Source organism: Rhincodon typus, chromosome 31 (assembly GCF_021869965.1).
Source record: "Rhincodon typus isolate 14 chromosome 31, sRhiTyp1.1, whole genome shotgun sequence".
Classification (NCBI taxonomy): domain Eukaryota; kingdom Metazoa; phylum Chordata; class Chondrichthyes; order Orectolobiformes; family Rhincodontidae; genus Rhincodon; species Rhincodon typus.
The window spans coordinates 11511193-11524170 of NC_063362.1; the positions used below are offsets into that span (position 1 = coordinate 11511193).

Genomic DNA, 12978 nt, shown 5'->3' on the forward strand with positions numbered 1-12978 from the left:
TTCCTTCAATGACAGGTCATAGTTCTGCACATATCTCTCAGTAGCTGTACATTCTTACACCTTTGTAATAATCACATCAATGCCACTTCTGATACCATGTTTCAATGGTGCAACACAGCAGTGTGCTCAACATAAGGACTTTTTTAAAGTGAAGTTCAGATTTCTACAGCAGATCAGAAGGGAAAATTGTAAATAATTGCATTTCAATACAATCAACCCTCTTGGTCTGATTTTTTTAATTCCTTCAGGGTAAGTGAGATTTGCTGGCTGGGCCAAGAATTATTGTCTATCCCAAATATGCTTCAGAAGGTAACGGCGAGCTGCCTTTCAGACTGTGGTCCATTTGATGCAGTATACCCACAATGCTTTCAGTGAGGGAGTTGCAGGATTTTGACATAGCAAAACTAAAAAAGGGCAATATAGTTCCAAGTCAAAGTGGTTAGGGGCTTGGAGAGGAGCCTGCATTCCCATGTATGTGTTCCCCTTGAATCCTAGGTGGTAATGGCTGTGGGTTTGGAAGGTGCTATCTAGGGAGTCTTGGTGAATTTCTATAGTGCAGCTGGTAGATGCATCAGTGGTGAAGGGAATAAGTGTTTGTGGATGTGGTGCCAATCCAGCAAGTTGCTTTGTCCTGAACCATGTCAACCTTCTTGCATGTTGTTGAGGCTGCACTCATCCAGGAAAATGGGGAATATTCGATCACACTAATGACTTGTGCTATGTAGATAGTGGATAGGTTTTGGGGAGCCAGGAGGTGAGATACTCATTGCAGGATTCCAAACCTGAATTCTTCTGACCACCATATTCATATGTCTCACTCAGTTCAGTTTCTGGTCAATTGTAATCCCGAGAATGTTGATATTGAGAATTCAGTGATGGCAACGCCATTGAAAATCAAGGGAGGATAGTTAGATTCTCTCTTGTTGGTCATTTCCTGGCATGAATGTTACTTGCCAATTATTAGTCTAAGCTTGGATATTGTCCAGGTCTTGCTGCATGTGGACATTAATGGCTTCAGTGTCTGAGGAGTTACAAATGGTATTGAATCATTATGTAATCATCAGCAAATATCCCTAACACTGACCTTGTGATGGAGGATGGTCAGTGACGGAGCAGCTGAAGATGGTTCAACCTAGAACATTACCCTGAGGAACTCCTGCAGAGATATCCTGTGGGTGAGATGACAGACCTCCAACAACCACAATCATCTTCCTATGTGCATAGCAAGAACTGGAGAGACCACTCCCATTCCCCCACTCCCATTCCTCGATTCCCATTGACTTTAGTGCTGCTTTTTACCACCCTCAGTCAAATGTGGCCTTGATGTCAAGGTTTGTCACTCTCACCTCACTTCTGAAGTTTAGCTCTTTTGTTCTTGTTTGGACCAAGGCTGGAATGATGCGAGAGACTAATTGGTACTGATGGAACCCAATCTACACATCAGTGAGCAGGTTATTGCTTAGAAAATTCTGCCTGAAAACACTGCCCATGATCACTTCCATCACTTTACTTATGCTCAACGTAGATGTGATGAGGACGTTTTCTCTTGTGGGACAATCTAGAATGAGAGGTTGTAGTTTTAGGATAAGAGGTAACGGATTGGAAACAGAGGCGAGGAGAAATCACTTCTCTCAAAGAATCATGAATCTGGAATTCAGTACCCCAGAGTACAGTGGATGCAGGGACATTGAGTAAATTTAAGGAGAAACTAGACAGATTTTTAATTCATAACAGGTTAAAGGATTATGGAGAGTAGACAGGAAAGTGGAGTTGAGGTCAAGGTGACATCAGCCATGATCATATCAAATGATGGAGCAGGATTGAGGGGCTGATTTTCCTATTCCTGCTCTTAGTTCTTATGTTCTTATGACTGAGAGCAGACCGATCAGGCTGCAAACTGACTGGTTAAAATTATCTTGCTTTTAGTATGCAGGATGTACCTGTGGAATTGTCTACATTACCAGGTAATCATCAGTGCTGTTGCTGGACTTAGTTAGGGTAGTGACTGGGGCTGATGCACAAGTCATCAGTATTATTGTCGGAAACTTGTCAGTGCTCTTAGCCTTTGCTGAAAAGTGGAATACCTTTTCCCAGTGACCAACAGTGGAGGCCATGCTGCCAAACCAAGCCGGCTTAGATCCAAATAGCAGACTGGGTCTACTGCTGTCTCCTGGGTGAAACAGGGTGCCCAGGAGTTCAGGAAGCAGGGTAAGGGTCACCCTCTTCTTTCTGCTGTCTCAAATTCACAGGGCCATCACTAACACCGCCACTGCACATGCATCTCACTTGGACTACAACTCTCACTGTTACATGCATCATATCCATTTAATGGCTCTGACCCACCTGATCTCTCCAAACTATTCAACCTTAGGTTAAGATAAATGCTTCCAATCTAATTTGGTGTTACAATAATCATTAGAGAGTACTCAAGTTACCAGACCTGGAGGCTGGAGACAGAATGGAATTGCGATTAAATCATCAAGGTTAATAACTTGAAGAAAACACTACCCCCTCGATTATGACGCCACCCCTGATCACCAAACCATCCGGAAAGACCACATTCATATTCCTATCGTGCAGAGACACAAATTGGGACAGAGATAAGGGATGGGTGCGCACTAGATATTACAAGGATGCAACCACCTACAGAGTTATGGAAGATGACCTGAATGGTAAATTGGTATCAAGTGACAATTCTCACTTTTCTCAGTAGAATTCAAGGGAACGCGTAGACAGCTCAAATCCTCAACTTCCACTGAGAGAGCTAAGAATACCTCACGGGGCTGCACGGTGGCACAGTGGTTAGCACTGCTGCCTCACAGCACCAGGGACCCTGGTTCGATTCCAGCCTCAGGCAACTGTCTGTGTGGACTTTGCACATTCTCCCCGTGTCTGCATGGGTTTCCTCTGGGTGCTCCAGTTTCCTCCCACAGTCCAAAGATGTGCAGCCTAGGTGGATTGGCCGTGCTAAATTGCCCGTAGTGTTCAGGGATGTGTAGATTAGGTGGGTTATAGGAGGATGGGTCTGGGTGGGATGCTCTGAGGTTTGGTGTGGACTTGTTGGGCTGAAGGGCCTGTTTCCACCCTGTAGGGATTCTATGAATACAATTGAATTGAATAGAATAGTGAAGCCATCATAGCTGTTTTCTCTGAGAATTGGAGATGAAGTTAGACACTTGGGGAATACTTACGTTAAGGAGATTTATATAAAATGTAATGTTTGGGGATAGATATGGTATAAAGTGTTAATATGAACATAGAAATAACAGTTTATATGATCACTGGGAAGTGATATAATATCAAATGACTATGAGCTGACAGTAATTTCTAACAGCATTGAGGACGTGGTGAAATCTTAACCTGTTTATTGTTATTATTTACTGTGATATTATAGAAAGTTATGCTTGCTGACATCCAGGGACTCCAACAATAGTTATTAAACTCAAATAGCAGAAAAAGGAGGAAGACAGGAAACAGGAAGCTATAGACCATTTAGTCTAACATCTGCCATTCTAAAAATGACAGAAAAAGTTCTGAGGGAGATAGTAGCAGGAAATTTTGAAAATCATAATTCAATCAGGCAGAGTTAACATGGTTTTGTGAAAGGGAAAACATGTTTAATAAACTTAGAATTATTGGAGCATGTAAAAGCTGGGTGGATGAAGAGAAACTAGTATTTGAATGTCCAAAAGTCACTTCATAAGGTGCCAAATAAAAGGCTACTGCAGGATATAAGATTGCTGATTTAAGAATTATATATTAGCTTGGGACAGAGAACTTGCTAACAAGCAGCTAAGAGAGCCAGAGTAAGCAGATCACCTTCAGCATGGTAAACTGTTACTTGTGGGATACTGCAATCCGAGGGCTTTAACTATTTATGATCTAGAATCATGACTTGGATGAAGGTACCAACTTTGTTGCAGCCAAAAGTTTTGTTGGTCCAAAGGTTGGTACAAACATAAGCTGTGAAGAGGATAGAAAGGGTTTTAAAATGAACTTGGATAAATTATGTGGATGGGCAAAACAATTAGCAGTTTAAGTATAATCTGGAAAAAATGTGAGCTTGCCCACTTTGATGATAATAGGAAAGCAAAATATTTTTCGATGAAGAGAGACTGTAAAATGCTGTGGCAGCCTAGGATCTGGGTACTTGTGTTCATGAATTATTTTTAAAAAAGTTAGAATACAGGAACAACAAGTAGTTAGGAAGAAAAATTAAATGTTGGCCTTTATTTCCAGGAGAATGGAGTATAAATGTAGAGAAGTCCTGGTTCAACTGTACATGACATTGGTGAGACTGCACTTGAAGTACTGTACACAGATTTGATCTCGTTACTTAAAGAGGGAAATGCTTGCATTAAAAGCAGCTCAGAGAATGTTTATTAGGCTGATTTCTGGAGCATAGAAGAACAAGCAATAATCTTATTGAAATGTAAGATTTTGAGAGGGTTTGACAGGATAGTTGCTGAATATTTCCTCTCTGCAGAATCAAAGACTCAGGTTCACAGTTTCAAAGTAAAGGGCCTTCTATTTAAAAGCACTGAAGACAAATTTCTTCTCTCAGCGGGTCTTTAATCTTGAGAAATGTCTTCCACCCAGAGCATTACTGGTTGGTTCATCGAATATATTCAAGGTTGAGTCAGATTTTTGATTGACATGGGAGCAGAGAGTTGTGGAGGTCCAGGCAGGAAAATAGAGCTAAGGCCACAAACAGACCAGCCATGACATTACTGAATGAGTGGATGAAGCTCTATGAATTCAGTGACTTACTCCTGTTCTAATGATGATGTGAATTAATCACCATTGTCTGTCTTTTGGACAAACTCCACCACCTGTCTTCGGTATGGCATTGTTCCCCATTATCGTGTTGTTTATCTACTATTTCCAGTTGTTCTTGGTATTTGTTACTGTTTCTCTTTGGCTTTTCGGCACTGGTCAGTACCCAGCGCTATGAATTGCTACTTTGCGTTGCTAGTGTATCTGCTTTGCGTAACAATCCGGCGTAACAATGGATCCGGAGGGCAGAGGAAATAACAGACTCCTGGCCACAACCCTCTTGTTGCTTCACAGAAGGAAGGAACCCGGCCTGGCTCTGTGACTTCATCTGCAATCTCGTTACCTTCCTTCAGGTGAGACTGACCCTCCCCAGCTTCGCCACTGGTCCGAACGGGACCAAAACCATGGACACCTCTGCTGTGATCATTGACAACGGCTCCGGTATCTGTAAGGCAGGGATAGCCGGGGACAATGCACCGAGATCGGTGATTACATCCATTGTAGGACGCCCCAAAGCCAAAGCTACAATGCTAGGCGCTGGCCACAAGGAGTATTACGTCGGGGAAGAAGCACAAGCCAAGAGGGGCGTCTTGAGTTTGAAATATCCAATTAAACATGGCATAGTGGTCTCCTGGGACGATATGGAAAAGATCTGGAGGCATGTCTACGATTGTGAACTGCGCGTAAAATCGCACGAAAGGCCGGTGCTGTTGACAGAAGCCCCCTTGAACCCTTTACACAACCGAGAGATCATGACCGAGATGATGTTTGAATGCTTCAAGGTCCCTGCAATGTACGTGGCGGTGCAAGCTGTCCTTGCTCTGTACGCTTCAGGGAGGACAACCGGCTTAGTGATGGACAGCGGGGATGGGGTGACCCACACCGTGCCCATCTATGAAGGTTACTGCCTCCCCCACGCCGTCAACAGGTTCGACCTGGCCGGCAGAGACATCACCCAGTACTTTGTCAGGATTTTGATGGAAGTTGGCCATACATTCATCTCCTCGGCAGAGAGGGAAATTGTGAAGGACATTAAGGAGAAACTGTGCTATGTAGCCGTCGATCCACAGCTGGAGATCAGGAAGAAACGAGAAGACATTCAGAAGGAATATAAGCTGCCGGATGGAAATGTCATTCAGATCCAAAGCCAGCTTTTCAGAGCCCCGGAGATCCTTTTCTGTCCAGCCAGCGTGGGTTTCGAGTGCCCTGGTGTTCACAGGCTAGTCTACAAGAGTATCTTGAAATGCGACATCGACCTGAGAAAGTATCTCCATTCAAACGTGCTGCTTTCAGGTGGCTCCACGCTTTTCCCAGGTCTGGACGAAAGGCTTTTGAAGGAACTGCAGTTCCTGGTTCCCACTGGAGTGCCGGTCAAAGTCATCGCCCCACCAGAGAGGAAATACTCCGTCTGGATTGGGGCTTCCATTCTAACCTGCTTGACGTCTTTTCAAGAAATGTGGATTACTGCTTGCGAATACTTGGAGATGGGGTCGTGTGTGGTTCACAGAAAATGTTTTTAGGAACTCCTGTAAGATAACAACTATCGCTAAGAATAGCAGATACTTTAATCGGCCGTGGTTTCTTAATGTTAAATGAAAAATAAACGACCGGAACTCATATTTCTGAATGGCTTTGGTTGTGGGTTGCTCTGACTTTAACTGCTGTTAGATTGTAACAAGACATTGCCCAGGTAGATATCCAAATGTTTATGAGTTATTAAAAAGCGTATGTCCATGTGCACTCCGCGTGTACGGAATTTTAATGCCTGCTATTGTGTTTTTGTAACATTTCTGTGTCAACTTATTCCCATTATAAATCTGTGTCCGTATTTACACTTCCTATATACTTGTGATTGTAACCTTCCACCATTGGTTACAGAGTAACGCTTCAATGTTACACCTGCAAGCTTTTAAACCTATAGAATGGAGGAAACTTTTCCAACTAAATGTAATTCTGTTTCCTAAACTGAATTTTAGGCATATTTTCATTTGATATTTATAAATTAGGACAAAAAATGTAACACTGAATTGGTGAACAAGTATATATTATTAGCATTGTACATCAACATTATTAAAACATTTCCTGTCCTCTAATTACAAATCAACAGAGAACTCTGTGTGTTCCAGACTCCACTCAATAAGGCAAAGGTAAAGTCAACATAGTCCCACCAGACCATAGGGCTGTTGTCTGGTTAGAGTGACAACTACTGATAGTTTAACCCAAGGATCATCACACTTTCCCTACTTTGAATAATGTCGTTGGATCTTTTACGCCCGTGCGAGAGGGAAGGATTATTTCTTTTCTCTCTCAGAATCTTCTTGAAATTTTCTGGACTGCTACTTTTTAGGTTTCAGAGGCTATCTTTTGGTTTTCGGGAGTTTATTTTAATTTTTCTCGTGAACTTATTTATTATTTGATACAGTCAACAATAACATCTTCTGTGTCTGTATTGACATACAGATTGTTTGGACTTAGCAGCAGGATCAGAAGAATTCATCATTATCATCAATAATTGTCAAACTTTCTTTAAACTTTCTTTAAACAACACACAAGGAAAGCTTTAATTTCCTAAGCACCACATTATTTTAAATGGCATAAAACAATAGGCATAACTTGATAATGAAGGATTTTTTTCAAAATACTCAACATACACTTTGACAAACAAAATGTCAGCATTTGAAACACACCTTCCCTAGACTTCTGAGATCACAATTAATGCAGTTGCATCACATTAGCTCAAAATTAGAATATTTTAACCAGGCAGTTACTACCCTTTTTAATTGCATCTCGGTTCTCAATCTCAGCTTTAAATTTAACAACTGACAAAATGTTCTATACAATGGCATTCAATATATTTTCCCCATCAAGTAATTCTTTATACAGCATTAAAATGAGATTCTGCATTTATTTTCAATATAATATAATGTAGAAAATGTTAACGTGTCCATTTTGGCAGGAAGAATAGTAAAAACAGCATATTCATTAAGTAGAAAGAGATTGCAAAACTCCGAGGGTCAGAGGAATCTTGGTGCCCTAGTACATATTTAATACACATTTACTATCCTGGTATAGGAAGTGATGAAAAGTTGTGCCTTACTGCAAGGTATATGGAATATATAAGTAGTGATATTTTGTTACAGTTGTTCAGGGTATTGGTAAGACCTCATCTGGGGTACAATGTATAATTTTGGACCCCTGCTTCAAGCAATGATATCAATGCACTAGAATCAATTTAGGCAATATTCATTTGGCTGATATCTGGGATTGGCATGGGGGGTTATCTAATGAGCAGATTTGATAGGCTGGGCCTGTGTCATTGAGTTTGGATGAATAAAGGGTGATCTTGTTGAAACATTTAACCCTGAGAGAACTTGCCAGCAAGGATGCTGAAAAGATGTTTCCTCTTTGGGAAAGACTATAACTGAAGGAGACAGCATAACAATAAGATATCTTCCATCTATGGTGAGAAACAGCTTGGGATTGCAAAAGAAGCTCCTCAATCATTCCCCCTCTCTCTCATGTGAGGGGGTGACTCTTCTCAGATAGCTTGCCCTCATGATTGTTGTTTTTCATGGTTTTTTTTTGTTTTCAGGGACAAATATATATGCTGCCCCATCTATTTTGAGCATTGCTAAAAGGCAGACAAGGGTTTACCGTTTCATTCAAAACATGTGAATTCCAACCATGCAGCAATCCCTCAGTGTTGTGTTAAAGTGTCAGCTTGGATTATGTGCTCAAGTCCCTAGAATGAGAATTAAACTCAAACTTCAACCCAGTCCATGCTAATGTCGGTTAACCATGGTTCAACGACGTTCAAATAAGGGAATCGCTAACAAAGAAGAAAGGATTATCTATGGCAGGATGGCTCAATGTTTTCTCAATGGACACACAAAGAAGCAATAACGTGTAAAACCTACCCTTCTGGATTTCTCCAGCAATGGCTGCTATTTCAGGCAAGTTTTGTTTTGCTGAAAGCTATGAAATGACAAAATAACATATATCTTAGGGGCAGGAACAACCCATTTGGCCACTTGAGTTTGCTCAATAAGTTCTAATTGTGGCCTTAGTTCCGATATATTTGGAATTGGCTTGCTTTTATTTTTGATCTGGTTGACTATATTTAATTAAGAGTGGCAAAATGGAAAATAAATGTATTTGTTGTACTGATTGAAAGGGGATTAGAAAGAGCAAAGCCAAACACCTTTCCTCAATCAATAGTTGCACTACTATCTTTTTCCTATTAGCTTAATAATGTGCTATCCCTTCTATTATGTCACCTCCTACACCATGAACTCTTATTTTGTGTCGTAGCCTCATCAGATATCTTCAGGAAGTCTAACTGCAGCATTAACACAGGTTCCCTTTATCCATGTCGTTACTTCCTCAAATAACAACACATTAGAACATACGAAAATAAAAATTAGGAGTAGGAATAGGCCATTCAGCCCTTTATGTCTATCCCACCCTTCTATATGGTCATGCCTGATCTGCCATTGTCCTCAAATCCTCTTTAATGCCTGGTCCTCACACTATCAAACAGCCTGATGAATCTCTTTCAATCAACAACCAAGACAGCATACCCTTTCTTAAAAACACGGTCCCAAACTACACATAGTGCTTCAGATGTGGCCTCACCAACACCTTGTACAGTTATGATGAGACTTCCCTACTTATAAACTTCAATCCCTTCACAATAAAGGCCACAATTCCATTTGCATGGTTGCTTGCTGCACCTGAATACTAACTTTTTGTGTTTCATGCTCAAGAACACTGATATGCCTCCATGCTGTACATTTTTTAAAAAAAACTAAATGAACTGCAGATGCTGGAAGCCAGAAACAAAAACAGAAATTGATGGAAAAGCTAAGCAGATCTGGCAGCATCTGTGGAGAGAAATCAGGGTTCACGTCTTAGGCACAGCGACCATTCCTCAGAACTGATAGTTGCTAGGAAAACGTTGGTTTTTATGCAGAATATGGGGGGAAGGGATAAGGAGGAAATGATAGGTGAAGATAGACCCCTAAGAGAGAGAAGAACAGACTAAGGAGTGGATAATGATCATCCTAGGAGAATGAATAGCTATAAATGGGGACTGTTAGTGGCTAATAATGGGTTGTGTGCAACAGCAGACCATGTGATAACAAGGCCTGGAGTGTAAGGGTTCTGGTGAGGACGTGGAGAAGGTGTTTCAAGCTGTAAAATTGTTGAACTTGATATTGAGTCCAGAAGGCTGTAGTATTAGCAAGTGGAAAATGAGGTGCTTTCTTCCAGCTTGTGCTGAACTTTGCTGGAGCACTGCTACAAGCCTGATACAGGGATGTTGGCTGACAAACAAGGTAGTGTGTTAAAGTGGCAGGCAACTGGAAGTTAAGGGTCTTTTTTGCAGACAGAGTGTAGGTGTTCTGTGAAGTGGTCACTCATCTATACTTTGTTTCCCAGTGTACAGGAGACAACATTATGAGCAGCGAATATGGTGAACTAGATTGAGTGAAGTGCAGGTAAAGCACTGCTTCACCTGGAAGGTGTGTTTGGGCCCTTGGATACTGAGGAGGAAGGAAGCAAACAGGTAGGTGTTACACCTTCTGTGGTGGCAGAGGAAGGTGGCATTGGGCTGTGGGGGGCTGTTGCGAGTGAAGGAGGAGTGGACCAAGATGCCCCAGAGGGAATGGTCCACGCGGAAGGCTGACAAGGGAATGGAGGAGAATGTGTGTCTGGTGGTGGCATCCTGCTGGAGGTGGTGGAAATGGCAGCTAATGATCCTCTGGATTAGGATGCTTGTGGGATGATAGGTGTGGACAAGGGGGACTGTATTGCTGTTGTGGGCAGGAAGAGAGAGGATAAGGGGTGAAGTGTGAGAGATGGGTTCAACCTGGCTGAGGGCACAGTGAAGTATGTTCTCTTTTGCAGTCTTTCCTTATTTAAATTATAGTTTACCCTTCAATTCTTCTTATTAAAGAGCATGACATCACACTTTCCTACATTAACCACCATTTGACAAGTTATGGCCCACTCACAAACTATCTATATCCCCTTGCAAATTCCTTACGTTCCCATTACAATATGCCCTCACACTTATTTTTGTATCATCTACAAATTTGGGTGCATTACCTGCCTGTCCCTCTTCCAAGTCATCATTATAGACTGATCCTTGTGACCTTCCACTAGTTACGTATTTCCGAATGGGAAAAGAACCATAAAGTCCAACCTTTTTTTCCCTTTATTCAATCACTGGATGTGGGCATCGCTGGCTAGGTGGCATTTATTGCCCATTCCTAGTTGCTCAGAGGGCAGATAAGAATCAACTGCATTGCTGTGGATCTGGAGTCACATGTGGGCCAGACCAGGTAAAGATGGCAGCTTCTTTCCCTAAAGGACATTAGTGAACCAGATGGGTCTTTCTGACAATTGGCAATGGATTCATGGTCATCATTAGATTCTTAATTCCAGATATTTATTGAACTCAAACTCCGCAATCTGTTGTGGTGGGATTTGAACCCGGGTCCCCAAAACGTCATCTGGGTCTCTGGATTAATGGTCCAGTGATAATAACATCACCTCCTCTCTGTTTTCTGCCTGTTAACCAATCCTCAAAACATGCCTTACATTGAGCTCCTATTTTGTGCAATAAGCTCTTATGGTCCATATTTTCGAATACTTTCAGGAAATCAAAATATAGCACATCCATCAATTTTCCTTTATGAACTTTGCATTTTAAATCCTCAATGACCTTTAGCAAACTCATCAAATGTGGTTCCTCTTTCAGAAAACAATGTCAATTTGATTGAATTACCTTTACTAAATATATTGCTTGAAATAACTGCACAGATGCCTGTATCCCAACACCAAGTCACTCTTTATTTGCATGTACCCAATACATTAGCTGTGGCCAATCAGCTTGGCGCCAGTCTGAGAAGTGAGGAGATTCTGAATTCCTGTTTAAATCTGTCAGCCAGGGCTCCTTGATTGGCCCAGTTTAACAACAACAATCAGGGGACTCATAGTCAATAAGATCCACCTGGCTCCAATCGCTAGGTTGCTATTTCTTGTTTAATAATGGACTCTAGCATTTTTATAATGTCAGATGTTGGGCTAACTGACGTATAGTTTCCTACTATCTTTCTCCTTCCATTCTTGAATAGGGGTGTCTTGAATCCTCCCAGATTCCTGGGAAATCTAAAATATTTCAACCGATACCTTCACTATCACTACAGCAACATTCCTTTGAATCCTTGGATGTAGGCCATCAGGTCCTGGCAACTTGTCTACCTTCAGTCCCATTAATTTATGAAATAATTTGACCCTTATGATAGAGGCTGTTCCAAAACATTTTTTCCAACTGGTGCCTTACTTTTCTGTTGTCTTTGGGATGTTTACAGTATCCCCCACCATGAAGACAGGTGCAAAATAATGGCTTAAGGTATCTGCCATTTCCTAGTTCTCTGTTACCAATTCCCCAGTTGTATCCTCCAAGGATCCCACATTCACATCAGCTACTCTCTTTCTTTTGATATACCTACGGAAGTTTTCATTGTTTATTTTTCATATTTCTTGCCAATTTATTTTCATGCTCAACTTTCTCCCTTTTTGATAGTTCTTTAATTATCCACCACTGATTCCTAAAAAGTTCCCAGTTCTCTTGCCTGCCATAGATTTCATCACTTCATGTACTTTGTTGTTTGATTGGACACTGTCCTTGATCACCTTTGTTAACCATAGGTAGTTCATGTTCCTCATTGAATTCTTTTTTTGACTGGAATTAATTTTTGCTGAGCATTCCGAAATATCTGCTTAAATGTTTGCCACTGCTCATCTACTGACTTCCCCTTAACCTATTTTTGAAGACCACTCTAGATAACTCTTTCTTCATACATTTGTTATCATCCTAATTTATGTTGAGGACTCTTGTTTGAGATCCCAATTGCCCTGTCTCAAATTGAATTTAAAATTTAGTCTAACATGATTTCCCTTTCACAAAACTGTGTTGAAGAGATTTTTATATGTGCCCACTATATATGTCAACATAAAAAAAACAGCAAATTCAATATGACAGATGTTAAGCCAATTGTTCTCCAGTTTTCTGCTTTCTGTCTTCCCCATTTATTGAATGGAGGAATCCCATTTTCTATTTTCCAATCTGATGGGATAGGTATAGGTTTTAGACATTTTGGAACATTCAAACTAATTCATGTATTACTTCAACAG

At 41.1% G+C, this 12978-nt stretch overlaps 1 protein-coding gene across 3 annotated transcripts in view; it reads left to right on the top strand.

Annotated features, from left to right (window-relative positions):
* Positions 1-6296, top strand: part of LOC109920475 (actin-like) — an 8692-nt gene extending 2396 nt beyond the window's left edge. The window contains exons 1-2 of one of the 3 annotated variants that reach the window (XM_048615059.1): positions 2651-2667; positions 5189-6296. In XM_048615059.1, coding sequence (XP_048471016.1) covers positions 2654-2667; positions 5189-6296 — 1122 coding nt within the window. In that variant the 5' untranslated portion in view covers positions 2651-2653. Of the gene's footprint in view, positions 1-2650; positions 2668-5180 lie in introns of those variants that run through there. The other 2 variants (XM_048615058.1, XM_020520514.1) reach the window with 2 other exon arrangements.
* Positions 6297-12978: the final 6682 nt, after the last annotated feature.